We start from the raw sequence: 15852 nt of genomic DNA, 5'->3' as shown, positions 1-15852 counted from the left end.
GTATAACACGGGGAGGGGCTCTTCAAACGTTGACCTGTCTTCTGTTTGTTGTCTCCGGGTCGAGTCAGCTCCAGCAATCTTTCGCCACTTGTTTTAAAATACAACAAATGTCATATAGTGGCAATACGGTGCTTGTTCAAAAGCTTAAAGTGTGTACTTTCTGCTCTCGCTGTTTTCGATACGAGTAGACTCGAGTTCTCCGCGGATGAAGACGGATTTTGAAGAGCTACGGTTGTGGATTTCTCTTCTGCAGTCTCCCTCTTCGCTGCTGTCTCTGTCCTCTGTCAGGATCCTTCATCCGCTGCCTGTGGTACACGTCATTTCCCTGCTGGGTGACGACACGGCCGGAGAGCTTTTCACTGGAGAGCTACCAACAGACGCCAGTGTCGGTAACAGCAAAGATAAGAACTTTGACCACTATTTTTTTTCTAAATTGGATTGGAATTTTAATACAGAATATTGCGTTAACAGAAACAAAGAAACAGAGAAGTTCCATTTAAAATGTTACATTTGATTTATCCTGTAAATTAGGTACCTTCTACATATTTTGATTTACATTGTGTGTTTTGCAATAACAAAACTGAGACATTTTGTCATTTATTTTATGAATGCCTTAGTCATAAGTTGTTTTTCGATATTTAAAAAATGCTTTCCATTTAGATATCAAATATTTCTTTAAGATATTAACTGGTTTCATTATTATTCTAGAAAAAATACACATTTTCAATCATGAGAATGATATTGAGCGTAAAGGACTGTTTGTTTTGAGCCATTTCAATCGGTAAGGGAAAATCTACATTCACACATACAAATGGATAAAAAACAAACAACAATTTAAAAAAAAAGAAATCTTTCACGATTTTGAAATATAGTAATTGCAGAATAGCAAAGCAATACAATCAGTAGAAGTTTTAAAAGCCTTAAATATTTTTCTTTAATGTTTTGTCTTTTTTTTGGTGAATTATATACCTATGTGTGTTTTTCATATGAATTATATGACTTTCACATGACTAAATGAGAGCAAAGATTTCTGATAGGGAGAACTTCCCCTCTCACAACTTCCGGGTTGGCGATCGCGAGCTAGTCCAGCCCTGAATATAAATATAGCCCTAAAACATCTGATTTATAATTTAACATTTCTTAGATTTTAATGGAAGGAAAAAATGAACCCCATACTACTGCCCGTGGACGTATTATTCAGAGACGCCGTGTTAATCTTCACACGCTCAGTCCCCTGTGTTGTTGTTCCATGATTTCCTGCTGGGGACGAATCTCCGAAGTAAAGGTATCTGGTTCTGCACAATAACAAAAGATTGTTTTCTTTGTCCAGCTGGCCTCAGTCCTTCTCTCAGGCAGTGGACTGCACGAATTCTGGAAAATAAACAATACAAATAAACAGAGTCACTGAATAGAGTTACCTGCAATATAACACGATAATAACTTAGCTTCGGCTCAGGTAGTTTCTTTTTGAAAGGAACATGATCATTCAGGTAGTTGTAGTAAAACAAGTATAGTGTTTGTTTATAGTGACATAATACATTGAGGACCAACAGGAGTATTGTATCGCGTATCATTTTAACAAGTTTTACTTACTTGTTTGTCTATTTTTATTTATTTATTTCTATCTTACTTTATGACGACTGTGCTTTTATTCTGAAGGATGAAGGCCGGAAGTCTTTTGCCGTCATTTTCTGGCGTGACAACTTTTAGTCCCCCCCCTTTCCCAACAGTTTGACACTTCTGTAGGTTTTTCCGGTTGAATGTGACGAAATGTCACACACAAGTGTGGACGGCAACAAGCGTACCCTGCGGAGGAAACGTAAGGTCGGAGGGGACAACAACGATGGCGGCGGGAGGAGGGCAAAAGCTGAACCCAGCCGGTACTGTGCTCTGCTGTTCACTTACTTTCGATATCCCACGTCAGAAGTGAGCGACCAGTGCTGCCGCCAAAATGATCGAGATTCGAATGCGTCATGTTCCTAGTGTCACCAGGGGCAATAGCCGATATTGTCTTTAAGTGTCACCCAAAGGTTTTACTAATACAAACCGTGTAGAGCAGTGAAGCACGGGGGTGAATAAATGCATGAATAATGGCCGGATTTCATTTGGCAGCTCCAGTAACCAGGATGCTTGAAGTGAACCGACCCGTTGTTTAGGTTTGCAGTTACACCTTTGCCGTTTCTTATCTATGACACATGTCATCACAAAGTGTAGCTTTTTTCTTTTCCAAGGGCGGTATTGGTGATTTTGTAACCCTCAGGCAAAGACCAATGTAACCCCCCCCCCCCCCCCCCCCCCCCCCCCCCCCTCCAATTTGGTTTCAAGATCATAGCTAGCTAATAAAGATGACCATTCAAAAAATAACTTCACATCGAAAGCCTCGATACTCGTTAATAAACCATTCAATGTTAACAGACACACAAACACTGGATCCTACATTTCCCATGATGCAACTTTGGATCTCATACCTATTTGTATACTTCACTTTCCCTGCCAGATTAGTGTCCTTGCTTTCCAGTCTCCACACTTGCAGTTTATTGTGCAAGTTCCCTTTAATCAATCTGAAATATCTAAGCCTAAAACGACATGACATCATCAGGGCCGTTTTGATCAGACTGGACAAAGCTCATTCAAAGCCACAGAAGATGGTATACATCTGTTTTCACTGAAATCACTGATACTGTATAAGGGTATCTCTGTGGCAAATAAAAGTGGTGTGTGGAAATTGGTGTATTGCCCCTGTAGAATAATGTCACATTTGTCTTGATAGAAGTTTTGTTGCAATCAAATTTACTGCAGTGTATGTCAAAATAAATCTGGAATATTTGAGCTGATTACCGCAAGACCTTTGTAGATGTTTGAAGAGGATGTGTCATTAAACAAGGCTCATAGCCTGTTAGTGTTATGTGAAAATAAAAATAAAAATCCACCTAAATGACGACTCGGGCTCCCATGTGCAGTACAACAAAACAATTTCCTCTGGTTTGGTATTTAACACACCCTTTTTACTTTCACCAGGTTGGAGTCTTGTTTGGATCAACCGATGGATTCAAACAGTATCCATGAAGTCGTCAAGTTTATTCCCTCGCTGCTACCAGGTTAGCAAACTAAATCACCAGTATGTCAACTCTGACGCCATCTCAGCTGCAGATCATATGATGATGTCCACACATCAAACAACAAGAACTTCTCTCTTTCTCTCACTCTCTTTATTTCCTATTCTCTACCAGCCAACCATTATGACGCTGACACCACCGAGCCCATCAGCTGCGGTCTTCAGACTTTAGATGAGCTGCTGTCATGGAAACGAAATGAGGCAAACCCTTTCAACGCAGCAGTTGTCCCTCTGGCACCTCGGGAGCCTTCTCTGGCCAGTAGTTCACGGAGGACATTGGTGTCTCACGACATGATGGGTGGCTATCTAGATGATCGGTATGAATGCATATTTATGGCTAAATAAGGAAATGGGGATGACTTTCTTGGCTAACAAGCTAGCTTCATGGGCGGATGAGCGAAACAAGTTTTATTACACAAATGGTAAGTTATCTGTAGAGCAGACCTTTTCATTTGGGTTCAGCCTTTGCCGCCTACTCAGTCTCCGAAGACCGAGTAGACTGAGTCCCCTGAAGGATGCGGCCCCTGAATTGGGATTGTGTATTTGAATTGATAAAGGTTTGTGCCAGTGTTCCTGGAATATAAGAACCATGTTGATATGACATTCTGAGCCTTATTAATGTCAACTGACACTGAAGCAAGAAACTGATAAGGATGGATTTTGGTACTCCTATTATTCTTTGTCTTACTTATATTTTAGGGATAATCAAACCTCTTAAGATGTGGATTTACAGGTCACATTATGTTCTTGTGATGTACTGTAAACTGTTGTCCCAACAGCAGGAGTCCCTGTTTGCAATGTTCCCTGACTGGATTACTTTTAATACTGGAGAAAATCCAAGTTCTAGATTAAAAACTGTCATGGATAGATTTTGCTGCTCGTTTTAGCTTTGGGTCCCCGATTCTTATTTATTACTAATATAGATTTCAGTTTGTCACATCCATGCACCACAATGCCATGCCATGCTTTTCTGCTGTTGTCAAGGTTTGTCCAGGGGACGAGCTCCGAAGCACCGTATGCCTTCTACCACTGGCAGTACATTGATATTTTCAACTACTTCACACACAAGATGGTGACTGTTCCTCCTGCTGTGTGGACCAGCGCTGCACATAAACACGGAGTCGTCGTTTTAGGTGAGTGAGAAGGCTCACAATACCAGAACCAGGTAAATTTTAGTAATCCTGAATTCATACTTTATATTTAATATTATCAGTATCACTATCTTTGGTATCAGATGGTTGGGGCAGGTCCAACCATCTGCAGCTGAACACCTCCAAGACCGAGGAGACGGTGGTGGACTTCAGAAGGAAGAAACCCCATCTCCAACCCATGTCCATCGAGGGGGTCGATGTGGAGGTGGTCAGGACATATAAATACCTGGGGCTGCAGCTGGATGACAAGCTGGACTGGAGAGCAAATATGGATGCTCTACACAGGAAAGGGCAGAGCCGTCTATACATCCTGAGAAGGCTGGGGTCCTTCAACAGCTTAAAAAAAGCTGTTGCAGATGTTTTACCAGTCTTCGGTGGCCAGCGTCCCCTTTTATGCCGTGGTCTGCTGGGGAGGAAGCAGCAAGAAGAGAGATGCTGGTTGACTGGACAGACTGGTGAGGAGAGCTGGCTCAGTGGTGGGCACAGAGCTGGACTCTCTGGTGACAGTGGCAGAAAAGAAGGACCCTGGACAAAGTGCGGTCCATACTGGACAACGCCAACCACCCACTGCACAACACCTTCACCAGGCAGAGGAGTGTGTTCAGTGGCCGACTGCTGTCCCAGTCCAGCTCCACCAACAGACTGAAAAACTCTTTGGTCCCCCTGGCCATTAGACTGTACAACAGCTCCTAGTCAAGGCAGGGAGGACAATAGAATAGGACAATTTATTTCTACCTTCATTTGCAAATCCATTTGCACTGTCGTGGACTAGTTTTTTTATAGTTTAATATTGTTTAATGTATGTATGTTCTTAAATGGAGCTGGATGCCTGAATTTCCCTCGGGATAAATAAAGTATCTGTCTATCTCTCCATCTTCATGTCTGCTTTCCAGGGACTTTCATCACAGAGTGGACTGATGGGTACACGGCGTGTGAGGCCTTCCTGAAAGAGGAGGAGTCATATCGGGCAGTAGCAGATAAACTAGTCCAGATCAGCCACTACTACGGCTTCGATGGCTGGCTCATTAACATTGAGAATCCCCTCAGTGTAAGTAAATGACTGGTGCTAACCACAACACTGCACATTGCTCAAGGTCCAAAATGTGGTTATTAATTATGGAAGTTCTTCTGTAGTATATTTACTTTGATGTTTACGATCATTGTCCCGCTGCATCTCCTAACCTCTACTGGTCTTCGGGGCGTGGACAGCCACCCTGACATGATCCTGTTATCTTCTGATCCTGTGATCACAGTCACTTTTACCACTGTGGCTTCCTGATGATCAATCCTACTGACCTGATTATAATCAATATAATTTTGCAGTTTCCCCCAGACTTTTTTTCAGGCCCAAGTTACAGACATTTTGCAACTTGAAGCGCATTTATAGAAATCTTACTATAGGGTAAACCTTGCTTTGGTGTGTTAGGTGATATAATTTCATAAGTACTGTGAGCATGTTAGCATGTTGTGTCTAAGGTTCAGCCTCACAGAGGAAATGCAATGCATGTTGTCTTTTCCACTAAAACCATTAATAATGCAGTTCCCTTAAGCTACCATTTCACTGGCCCTCTCTTCAACATCTTGACTTCTGTTTGTGATGTCCTGGAATACAAACAGATTGTGTGTGTGCTGTCCTCTGCTTGAAGGAGGTTGCGGTGAAGAACACGCCTTTGTTCCTGCGCTATCTGACAGACCAGATGCACGAGCGAGTGTCCGGCAGCCTGGTCCTGTGGTACGACAGTGTGATCGAGACCGGACGGCTAAATTGGCAGAATGAACTCAACCAGTCCAACAAGTATATACATCTCTAATTTGGTTCGATAACTCAGTTACTTTGTCAGTTCATCAGTAACTTACAGGTCAAATGCTTTGTCTCAAATGCTCCACAACAGGATGTTTTTCGATGCCTGCGATGGTTTCTTCACCAACTACAACTGGACAGAGCAGCACCTGGAGGGGATGAAGGAGTACGGTGGGGTCCAAGGCCGCGAGGCTGACGTCTACATTGGGGTCGACGTGTTCGGCCGAGGCAATGTGGTAGGAGGAATGTTCGAAACCAATAAGGTACACACTGTGGATAAGGTTTGTCTTTTTATGAATTAGCGTTAACCATTAATAGATCATTGACTGTATCTTCTTGTTGTCCTTGTCTTCAGGCTCTGGACATCATTCGGAAGCACAACTTCTCGGCGGCCATCTTTGCTCCAGGCTGGGTGTATGAGTGCCACGCTGATAAGACCGAATTCCGCAAGAATCAGGACAAGTGAGATCTACACAATATTTACACAGACTTTAATATATTCAGAAATCACCGATTCATTAAGGAAGCAGAGGGGAGATGGAGAAAATGACAAGAGGATGTTTCTTTACTTCATGCAGGTTCTGGGCTCTTCTGTCGGACAACCTGTACGTCCACCGGCCAGCCTCGCCTCTTCCCTTCATCTCTTCCTTCTGCCAGGGCTTTGGGAAGGCTCTCTACTGGAGAGGAAAGGTAATGAAGGAGATAGAAGAGGGAGATAGATGATGTCACTGTTACTGCTTGTTCATGTCAGCGCTCTTCAGTTTTCTCAAAGATTCGAGAAACGTCCGGAACAAGATGGCCTGAGTGTAGAAAAAAAGCTTTGAAGTAGTAAAAAACACGAATGATGATGATTTATTAATTTTTCTTTGCATGTTGTATTGCTACTCTCATGTTTTCACCCCTGTCCATTTGTAGGTTGGTTGGTTTTTTAGCAGAATGGGGCATGAGCAAAGAAAGAACCCGTTAAATTTTGACGCAGATTTGGTCACTTTCTTTCTTTTTTCCCATAACCCTGTATTTTGTTTTCAGTTTTTTTAACAGATTTCCACAGATTTTCCAGGGAATAAGGGATGGATCTTGATAAAAAATAACATTAGGCATGTTAAGGGGACTGATATCTATGAGTATGTGCCTTTCGGTGCAGATCCAATTTAAAAATCTGGGTCTTGTGGATTTAAATGTTTTCATAAAGGGACTGTTTGGCCTTGGTGGAGGTATGCTCTCTACTGAGTGCCATTCTAGTTATTTGATATTGTTGCCAGGATTGTGTGACTTCTTTTCAAAAATAACATTTCCTGCATTCAAGATGTATAATTGATGTGGTTGAATTAGGAAGACGGAGACCGTAGGTGTCTTAAGCAGAAGTATTTATTAAAGGAGCTCAATATTCAGGGGATTTCTGGTTCGTACAAAGATCAAAAAGTGTCAGTGCATGATTTCCCAAAAACCCTCCCTATCCCGGTCAGAGTGATGTATTTAACTCTCAGAATCATGTTGTCATCAAACAGATAGAATGGCTCCTTAGTATCAGGATGTCTAAACTATAATCTAAGACTATGACACAGAATGGCCCAGTATCAAGATGTCTTTACTATAATCTAAGACTATGATATCCAGAGCCAGCTTGACCTGCCAAAGAGAAGATGACCTTGCACAGTGCACCAAGCACAGTCTCTCACACAGGAGAGGAGAGAAATTCCACGACAGAACTGAGTAGATTGACAAAATCCTCAGTTTGATCATTATTATTTTTCTGAGGGCCCCGTTTTAATTTCACAAGCCTCAGGAAAAGTGCAAAGCAGGTTGGTCTTTCGTGCACGAACTGTGTTGGCGTCTCAAATCACCCCTGCAGTTTCAGTTAAGGCAGGTGCAGCAGTGCAAAGTGCAAAAAGAAATATATAGATCAGCAATAAGTGTGGTGATTAATAAACACACTCTCAGTCAATCACATGAAATGGCTGCAGGGATTTGAGATACTAAAGGCATAAAGGATCTTCTAAGATACCAATAACTTACTTTATGTTGCCTCACGTTGTGCAGTGCTGAGCACCACAATACCATGCACACACGGACAAAACCAATTTCAAGGTCTTCACAAGGTCAAACTGAAGAAGCATTGCTGATACTGATTATTGCACAGCTATGAAAACAGCATCTGGGGTCCTAATGTATCCTTTTATAAAGCCCCTGGCGCGCCCATAATGTCTGATCATGTTTTCAGTCGACTTGCTTCTGCTGGATCACTTTGCAGCAACTGCAGTTCATTCAGAATTTCTGTTTTAATTAAAAAAAAGTCAATCACACCAGTCACGTCTCTACTCTTACTCCCAGTTCATGTAACATGTTTTTGTCCCACTGTTTTATGTGGTTTATTAATGCTGCCTTGCTTTATGTGTTTATAGCATGAGAGGGACAGGAGCTGGTTCAACCTGACAGCCCAGGAGATCCAGCCCATGTACTACCGCACGGAGCTGGAGGACCAGGGCTGGCTGAGGAGCCGCGGCTGTCCGGACGACGCCTGGAATGGAGGCTGCTCTCTGCTGCTTGAGGGCCTCATCCCCCTCTCTCACACTTCTCCAGTTTCTGCCAAGTGTGTGTTTTCTGCCCACCTTAAATTTCATGTAAGGGTAGCAGCATCTCCCCAAACACACAAGCTCATGCGCAGTCTACCTGTTGTTTTCTCCCCTATGTCCTGTGTCTCTCAGGATCTTCTCCCTCCATGTACCCCTGCCCTCCAAGATCCTGGTGAGCCTCATCTTTAAGCCATCTGCCGGGATCACTGTCTCCCTGGAGCTGAAGACAGCAGATGCCAGTCTTTGCGACAACCAGGATGTCAAGCGTGAGTCTCTGACGCTCTGTCCACTGTCTGTACCTGCTTATTCTTTACAGGGCCATCGTTGAAGGCTGGAGCCTGGGCCAGATATAATCCTTTTATAATAAATTTCATTAGATTTGTGGCATTTTTTACCACCAAGATTACTTATCACATTGTGGGTGACTGTGGATCAGGAAACAGAGCAGGTCGTCCAGTAACCAGAGGGTTGATGGTTCGATCCCTGGGTCCCTTCAGTCCCAGGGCGTGCGTGCGTGCGTGAGTCAATAAGACTAGAAAAGTCCTGTATAAATATAGTCCATTTACATTGAGTCGCTCTGAAGGATTCTGAGTCGATTCCATTTTGAATCTGGTTCTAAGTCGGCAAATCCATAACAAATTTTTTAGCTCTGAGCAAGGGTGAATGTTGAAAACATGCAGGTAACATTACCATGCCATTCATAGCCAGCGCTGATCGTCTCCTGGGGGTACATTATGAGCTGTGGTTGATTCCATAACAGCCACACTGAAACTGAAAGCGTAGCTTAAAGGGGAAGGAAGCGATTCTAATTTTTGTAAATCTCCGCGAATATTTCCTCACCGTCCACTAGCTGTCGCTTTGAAATCACAGTAAAATCACAACAACAACACATAGAGAAACAAGCTTTCTCCAAAATTGTTTACTGTCCCTTTAATTAATGCAAATGTTGATTAATTTAGTAGCTAGTACTCAAAACATTAGGTTACTTTAAGTTTACATGCAGAGGGCGAACCTATCCAATTTGATAGGTGGATAATACAGGCCTCAGAATTGATAAAATGCTGTCATCATCAGGTTGAAACTTACAATTTTTAACAAGGTTGTGTAGCAACGAGGGTTTGCTGACTTCGACTGGAAACACGAATAAAGAATCAAGCATTACAACATTAAGAGATCAGAATTGTTTTAAATGGTCTCGCATGAGGCCCACTGTTCATCTGGAATATCCAACGTCTCTCTAGCTTCGGGTACATGACACTAGGTGATATGAGCTTCCGAGGTTTGTTTTATACTTGGTAGGTTCCACTGGAACAAAACATTCACCTCCACGGGTTCAGCGTTCACTCAGTTATTGCCAAATATTAACTTGCACGTTTCTTTACGTTTGCAGTTACCAGTGTGCGCCCTGAGGTATTAGACGAGGGACACCAGCTGGTGAGCCAGTTCACCCAGCTGTGCGGAAACTTGAATCCAGATGGTTGGACCATGCGGTAAGACACTACAACTGCTAGCAGCAACAGCTAACTTCGAGACGTTTTCTCTCGGGGTAGAAAAAGGATGGGTTTCCCTGTGGAGTTGTCCAAACTCCTGGTCTTTCTCCCCCCTCTCATGTCATTGTGTGTGTAGGTGCTTGCAGTCGGAGCTTCGTGGCTGTACTCTCAGAGAGGTTTGTGTCAGCATCCAGCGGAGGGGAGAGGCTCAGGACACGCCTTTCAGCTGCAGGCTGGGACAGATCATGGTGAGACAACGGGACTCCACTTTGTTATTTCTTCTCCATAAAATGCACATGATTAGAAAAAAAGGTGTGGTGTGGGTCAAATTCTCGTATCGATATTATTATAATTTTTGTTAATGTTGATATTATCAGTATTATTATGGAGATTATTTTTTTGATGTGAATATAAAAGAGGGCTGCACGGTGGTGTAGTGTTTAGCGCTGTCAAGAAGGTTCTGGGTTCCAATCCCAATTCGAACCAACCAGGGCCTTTCTGTGTGAACTTTGCATGTTCTCCGCGTGTACTCTGGCTCCCTCCCACAGTCCAATGACATGCAGACTGGGGTTAGGTTAATGGGCTACTTGCACAACCATGTCCGGGTTCTACTTGGTAGTGCTCAACTCTTTCCAGTCTGGTTCAACAGTGGCGCTGGTTCGTTAGCTGATCGGCAACAAAGTGTCTGCTGTAGAGGTGATGGAGAAATGACCCTCTGCGTAAGTTTACCAGCCATCGTCTTCTCAGGACGAGATGGGTCGGAAAACCCGTGAAAACTGAGTACGCCGAAACAAAGTGGGACACAGCAGGGCTCTGAAAACCCACGTTGCATGCTGCGCGTGCGTCTGGGAGACAGTATTTGCTGTGGTAATCTACCATGGTAATCAAATGCCGTTTTAATGATATTAAAATTTGAAACGGTAGAACTAACAGTCGGGAATTTCCCCGTGGTCACCTCTGACACACAGTATATCTCTTCAGGTGCTTACACGTCAACTGACACAAAAAATCTCTTCTCACCTTAAAACAGCTATACAACTTCTGCTTCTCTTCTAACGTCCACAACCTGCACTCAGACACAATTTACTCCAACTGCTGTCACTGCTCACACTTCAGCTCACACTTGACATCATGAACTGCTCATCATTTGGCTCACGACTTCCATTCCATTTGACAATTCCAGCCCAGTCTATCAGCTACTGACTTATCAGCACTGACAATTCGACTGACACGGTTCTTTAACTCTGGTAACTGCCACAAGTTCCACTGCTCCAACACAATTTGTGTTCAGTGTTTAGACTTCAGCTCACAATTGACCTGCTATCATCTTTTTTTAAGTACAGGATGTGCACTTCAATTCATCACCTAAACTTTTCATGTCAGCTCCCTTCAGGGCTTGAAATCCTTGAACTCTTTGATTTCAGCTGATAATTAACTCTGTGGTTTCAATAAACTGATACAGTCTCTTCCCTTCCTGATCTTTCTTCTCTCTCTGCCTCTCGTTCTTCCTCCACAAGCTCCTTGATGTGGCAAGTCTGCAGGCACCCCCTGAGCTGGTTCAGGGCTTGTGCATTTATGACGTGGTGTGGCTGCGTGGTACCTTGCCCGAGTCCGACTCTCCCTGCCTGCACCTCAACGCCACGCTGCGCTGGGACTACCCGGCCAAGCTCGTGCGCCACTCCAGGGTGTACTGGCGGCGGTTGAGCGGACCGGATCCCCCAGGTCAGCTGGTTCTGTTGGGACGGGCATATTCTAATCTTTTCAGGGTAACGGAGCTGGCAGTGCCAGAGCCCCCCAGCTTACTGGAGCTGGTGGTGGAGCCAGTGATGTGGAAGGGCTTCCTGGTCCCAGAGAACCAGTGGGGAAAGAGAAGCCTCAGCTACAACCCGGACGTCACAAAATGACTTCACGTACAGGAAATGTTACCAGACCCCCACATACATTTTGCTGCAAACATGCAAATTTCGGGGCCTGGTTCCAGAACAAAATTACTCAGAGTGCATCTGAATTGAGTGGCGCCACAGTGGTGCAGACACGTAAAACTGATCTTTGTCAGCCAAATCTGATTATCTCCCCGTTTATAGACATCTACAGCTGATTTTATTTGGATGGAACAGTCATAACATACAAATACACATACTGACAGACTGTATACCCGTTCGTTGTAATAGCGAAGCTATGGGTTTGTGAAACTTTTATTTTTCTTGGAACCAAATACGCAGTCAGTGGGAGCGAGCTGCTAAAATAAGCTGAGCTACTCATCAGGAAAGCAAATATGTATGTCCCCTGATAACATTCCATCAAGTTGCTTTTGTCTCTTGTTTTCTGCTCAAGCAAACAAACGCTCCTTGAACTCTCAGCTGTGTGTGTGTGTGTGTGTGTGTGTGTATATATATATATATATATATATATATATATATATATATATATATATATATATATACTAGATCACAAGTTCTAATAAGACAAGAATATACATTACAGAAATGAAATAAGATTTACAAATGATACATTTCATTCCAGCAACATCGACCAACCTTTTTTCTTCTTACTCAAATGATTTGATTTGCTTAATTATCATGCATTTATCTGTATCTTAGACATGTATACTGGATGAAGTGAGTAAAGTAGCATTTTCTTTAATGCTTATGATGGTAGCCATCATAATAATAACTTTCTACTTGTTTAGCTCTTTTCAGAATCTCCAGATTACAGTGCTTTAAAAAAAGCATCTTTGGAGCAAGAATAAAATGAAGACAAAGTAAATAGGTGAGCTTGAAAACCAAATGCAAAAACAATGAGAATAACAAAAATCTAGGCAAACAGGCATGAGCCAAAACCAGGGAAATAAAATACAATAGTAGAAGTTGCACCATCTTGTAAACAAGATGTGAATCTTGTATTTAGTCTGGACACGGGACGTCCGAGTGGATCTGAGGGTGTTTGAGGCCCGTCAGTGCAGCAGAACCTTGTCTAATGCCTCAACACGATCCCATCCCTGAGCTCCGCAGGCTGTTCCTTTCTTTATGCCTTGCTATGTATTTCCACAGATGGACTCTCTGGAAGTTTTGCTTTTTAAATAAATTTGCAAAAGTATCTAAAAAAGTGTTTCTTTGTCATTATTGGGGACTGACTGAAAAGCTGATTTAAAATGACTTCAGCACTAATCTCGACGCAGAATGGGTCAGACTTCTTTCTGAATGCACTGTAAAAAATAAATGGAGAAGCTCTTTAGTGTAACTATGGGTCTTATCATGAAGGGCTTCAAAAGTAATCATTAACATTTTAAAGTCAATTCAAAGAGAAGCTAAAACATGAGTTTATATTTGATTTACTGCACCTTTTGTTGTGACTTGTCAAAAAAAAAGAGAACATCTAGACGAGTGGGTTGAGACAATATTTATAGGCTCAAACTTTGACTTCCTGTACTGTTTTGACGTTAACCTGCACCAATTAAAGCTATGTTTATTTTATGTCATATTGAACGAACTAAAGCTCCGAGCCTGAAGAACAAAAACACACAATTTGTGTGTGGTGGTGCAAATACCAAGCTCTCTGCCTGCATCTTCCCATTTTCTTCTTATTTGGTAGGGGTCAACGAATATGGCTTTTTCAGGACAGATATTGATAGATTATTACTAGTCTAAGAGGCCGATAACTGATATTTGTCTGCGGTAAAAAAAAGTGTCAAGGCATCAAAATTTAGAATAACACAAACTTTGTTGAATGCCTTGAAGCATATCATTAATTCACAGAACCTTTCAACATGACCTTAACAGAAAAAGTGCAGGGAACTATCAGCAGCATTATTATGAAGTTGAACAAACAAACAAACAAACATTGACGGGACATTGCTAAAGTCCAGGGAGAAATGACTGCGGCTGCATCAGAGCCAAAGTAGTGCATTTTATTAGGGCCTGAGCGGCGACCAGCAGGATGCTGGCGAAGGCACTCTTGTAATGAAATTATCTTTTCAGCAGATCGGCTTAAAAAAAATGGCCATGCCAATAACCATAAAAATGGTGAATATCGCGCTGATAATAGATCGGTCAACCCCTCGTGTGAAGCATCCGGCCATCATCAGGGCGGGATATATTTATATACAGTCTATGGGTGGGATCCATGCTCCAGATCACTCGACCACCTTGCTCGCTGTCACTGGTTGAGCCAAGGAGGAGGGGCCAACTCCCGATGGCGTGCACCTTCAAGGTCTGGACTGTACATGAGGGATAGGTGCTTCTCTAAGTTTTTGTCATAGGTAGCTAGGATAAATAAAAAAAACAAAACAAAACACATTTAAAGCATTAAGTACTGAACCAGAGAGGAAGACAGTCTATACAAAAAAAAAAAGAAGGTTTTATTGGTGTTACAAACAGAATCTACACAGGTCTTTGTTGTAAGCAAGGAGGAGTAAGAGTTTTGATTTGGTTTAGCAGAAAGTGATTTATATTGGAAAAAAAAGAAAAGAAAAAAAGTGATTGTCAGAGCCATTCCAGCTGGCATCAGAGTGGATGGATCAGGCCTGCTGAGTGATCATCTTCATCATCTGTAAGGCCATAGGTCCCTGGTCCGAGGGAATCTGTCGAAACAGAACAAAGGTTGACAACATGAGACTTTTGTACCCTTAAAGGGTCAGCAAGCGATTTTGGAGAAAACTTGTCTCTATCCATGTTGCTGTTGATGATGATTTTACTGCACTGACCAGGCCGCGAACCTGCAGCCTCGGGTATATGCGACAGACGCGCTTACAACGAGGCCTCGGGACCCCTGAGTCGTAGCTTCATTCACTAGCAGGTCTCTTAAGGTGTCGGGGAGGGATGTTTACAAAGTGCACAGTGTTGTGAGGTGTGGTCCGCACTATTTTTTTGTGTGTTCTTAGTTTACAGAGCCAAGACTCACACAGGACCGACAGCTAGCAGACCGTGAGGGAATATTTGCAGACTTTTACAAAACGTGTATTTCTTTAGAATCGATTACTGCCTCTTTAGTCGTGTTACTTTTACTTCAGTGAATGTCTTATCCAAGTCCCCAACCCGCTGATCAGATTGTTAATAATGATATCAGAACCAGTTTGTACAGCAGTTCACTCCAAACTGATTTCCATTGTAGTAATTTTGTTTCACATTATGCAGGTGGTATCTTACCATGTGACCAGCTCTGAGGATCCAATAGAAGGCAAAGTTCTTATAGGTCTTGTAGAAAGCTCCGGTGAAGCCCGGGGTGATGGGGTCATCCAGGGCGCACCACCTCAGCTTGTTAAATCCAGCCAGCCCCTCCCACCCCAGCTGCTTCACCCACTGCTCCTGACCTGAGACACAAAGTGCTGAGTCATGAGGCAGATCTGGACGGTTGGGTCCCACTCCACTCCTATTAGAGCTGAACAGAAGGAACCGCCCCGAGCAAGTTACCCATGGTGTCCACGATGAGGTCCAGCTGTCCATTGTAGACCGTCACGTTGACTCCGGTGGTCAGCAGCTGGTTGACCACGTCCACCACTGGCCTCATGAAGTCTCCTGCCATGTTGCTGAACACATGCTCCGCCTGGCCTGGGACAGGAGGAGAGGGAGGGGGGCACACATGTATGAGGGAGGAGCAAACGAAAGATGGAAAAGCATTTCAGAAGAGGTCAGGAATTCTGAGTCCAGAGGGGGACTGTCAAATGACAATGAAACCAGAAGGGACCGAAACTGCTCAGTACCTCCCCAGGTGACATTGTGGGGAA

At 43.2% G+C, this 15852-nt stretch overlaps 2 protein-coding genes across 3 annotated transcripts in view; one reads left to right on the top strand and one right to left on the bottom strand.

The window, feature by feature from the left end:
• The first annotated feature begins 260 nt into the window (after positions 1-260).
• On the top strand, positions 261-12536 carry engase (endo-beta-N-acetylglucosaminidase). Of its 2 annotated transcripts, none has more exons than XM_035615333.2 (15): positions 261-389; positions 1731-1880; positions 3019-3098; positions 3231-3432; positions 4100-4248; positions 5160-5314; positions 5913-6061; positions 6159-6330; positions 6423-6529; positions 6646-6757; positions 8470-8657; positions 8773-8906; positions 10031-10130; positions 10267-10378; positions 11648-12536. In XM_035615333.2, exons 2-15 carry the CDS (start codon positions 1771-1773, stop codon positions 12032-12034), a joined length of 2157 nt encoding a protein of 718 aa, XP_035471226.2. In that variant the 5' UTR covers positions 261-389; positions 1731-1770; the 3' UTR covers positions 12035-12536. The 2 variants fall into 2 exon arrangements, with proteins under 2 accessions (XP_035471226.2, XP_047184321.1); XM_047328365.1 differs by having other exon boundaries at positions 1731-1926.
• A 1928-nt stretch (positions 12537-14464) lies between these two features.
• The window catches only part of scpep1 (serine carboxypeptidase 1), a 10117-nt gene continuing 8729 nt past the window's right edge, over positions 14465-15852 (bottom strand). The window contains exons 10-13 of the mRNA XM_035615342.2: positions 15829-15852; positions 15539-15676; positions 15275-15438; positions 14465-14709 (exon numbers count right to left, since the gene is read on the bottom strand). The exon at positions 15829-15852 is cut by the window's right edge and continues 90 nt beyond it. Coding sequence (XP_035471235.2) covers positions 14647-14709; positions 15275-15438; positions 15539-15676; positions 15829-15852 — 389 coding nt within the window. The 3' untranslated portion in view covers positions 14465-14646. The remainder of the gene's footprint in view (positions 14710-15274; positions 15439-15538; positions 15677-15828) is intronic.

Source organism: Scophthalmus maximus, chromosome 17 (assembly GCF_022379125.1).
Source record: "Scophthalmus maximus strain ysfricsl-2021 chromosome 17, ASM2237912v1, whole genome shotgun sequence".
NCBI lineage: Eukaryota > Metazoa > Chordata > Actinopteri > Pleuronectiformes > Scophthalmidae > Scophthalmus > Scophthalmus maximus.
Note: the sequence above shows the minus strand (reverse complement) of the source record. Positions and strands in the feature narration are given on the sequence as shown.

Coding starts and splice junctions, on each gene's coding strand:
- engase (XM_035615333.2), top strand. CDS start 1,771: ATGTCACACACAAGTGTGGACGGCAACAAGCGTACCCTGCGGAGGAAA. Junction 8,907..10,030: donor CGACAACCAGGATGTCAAGC/GTGAGTCTCTGA, acceptor TTACGTTTGCAG/TTACCAGTGTGCGCCCTGAG. Junction 10,379..11,647: donor GCAGGCTGGGACAGATCATG/GTGAGACAACGG, acceptor TTCCTCCACAAG/CTCCTTGATGTGGCAAGTCT.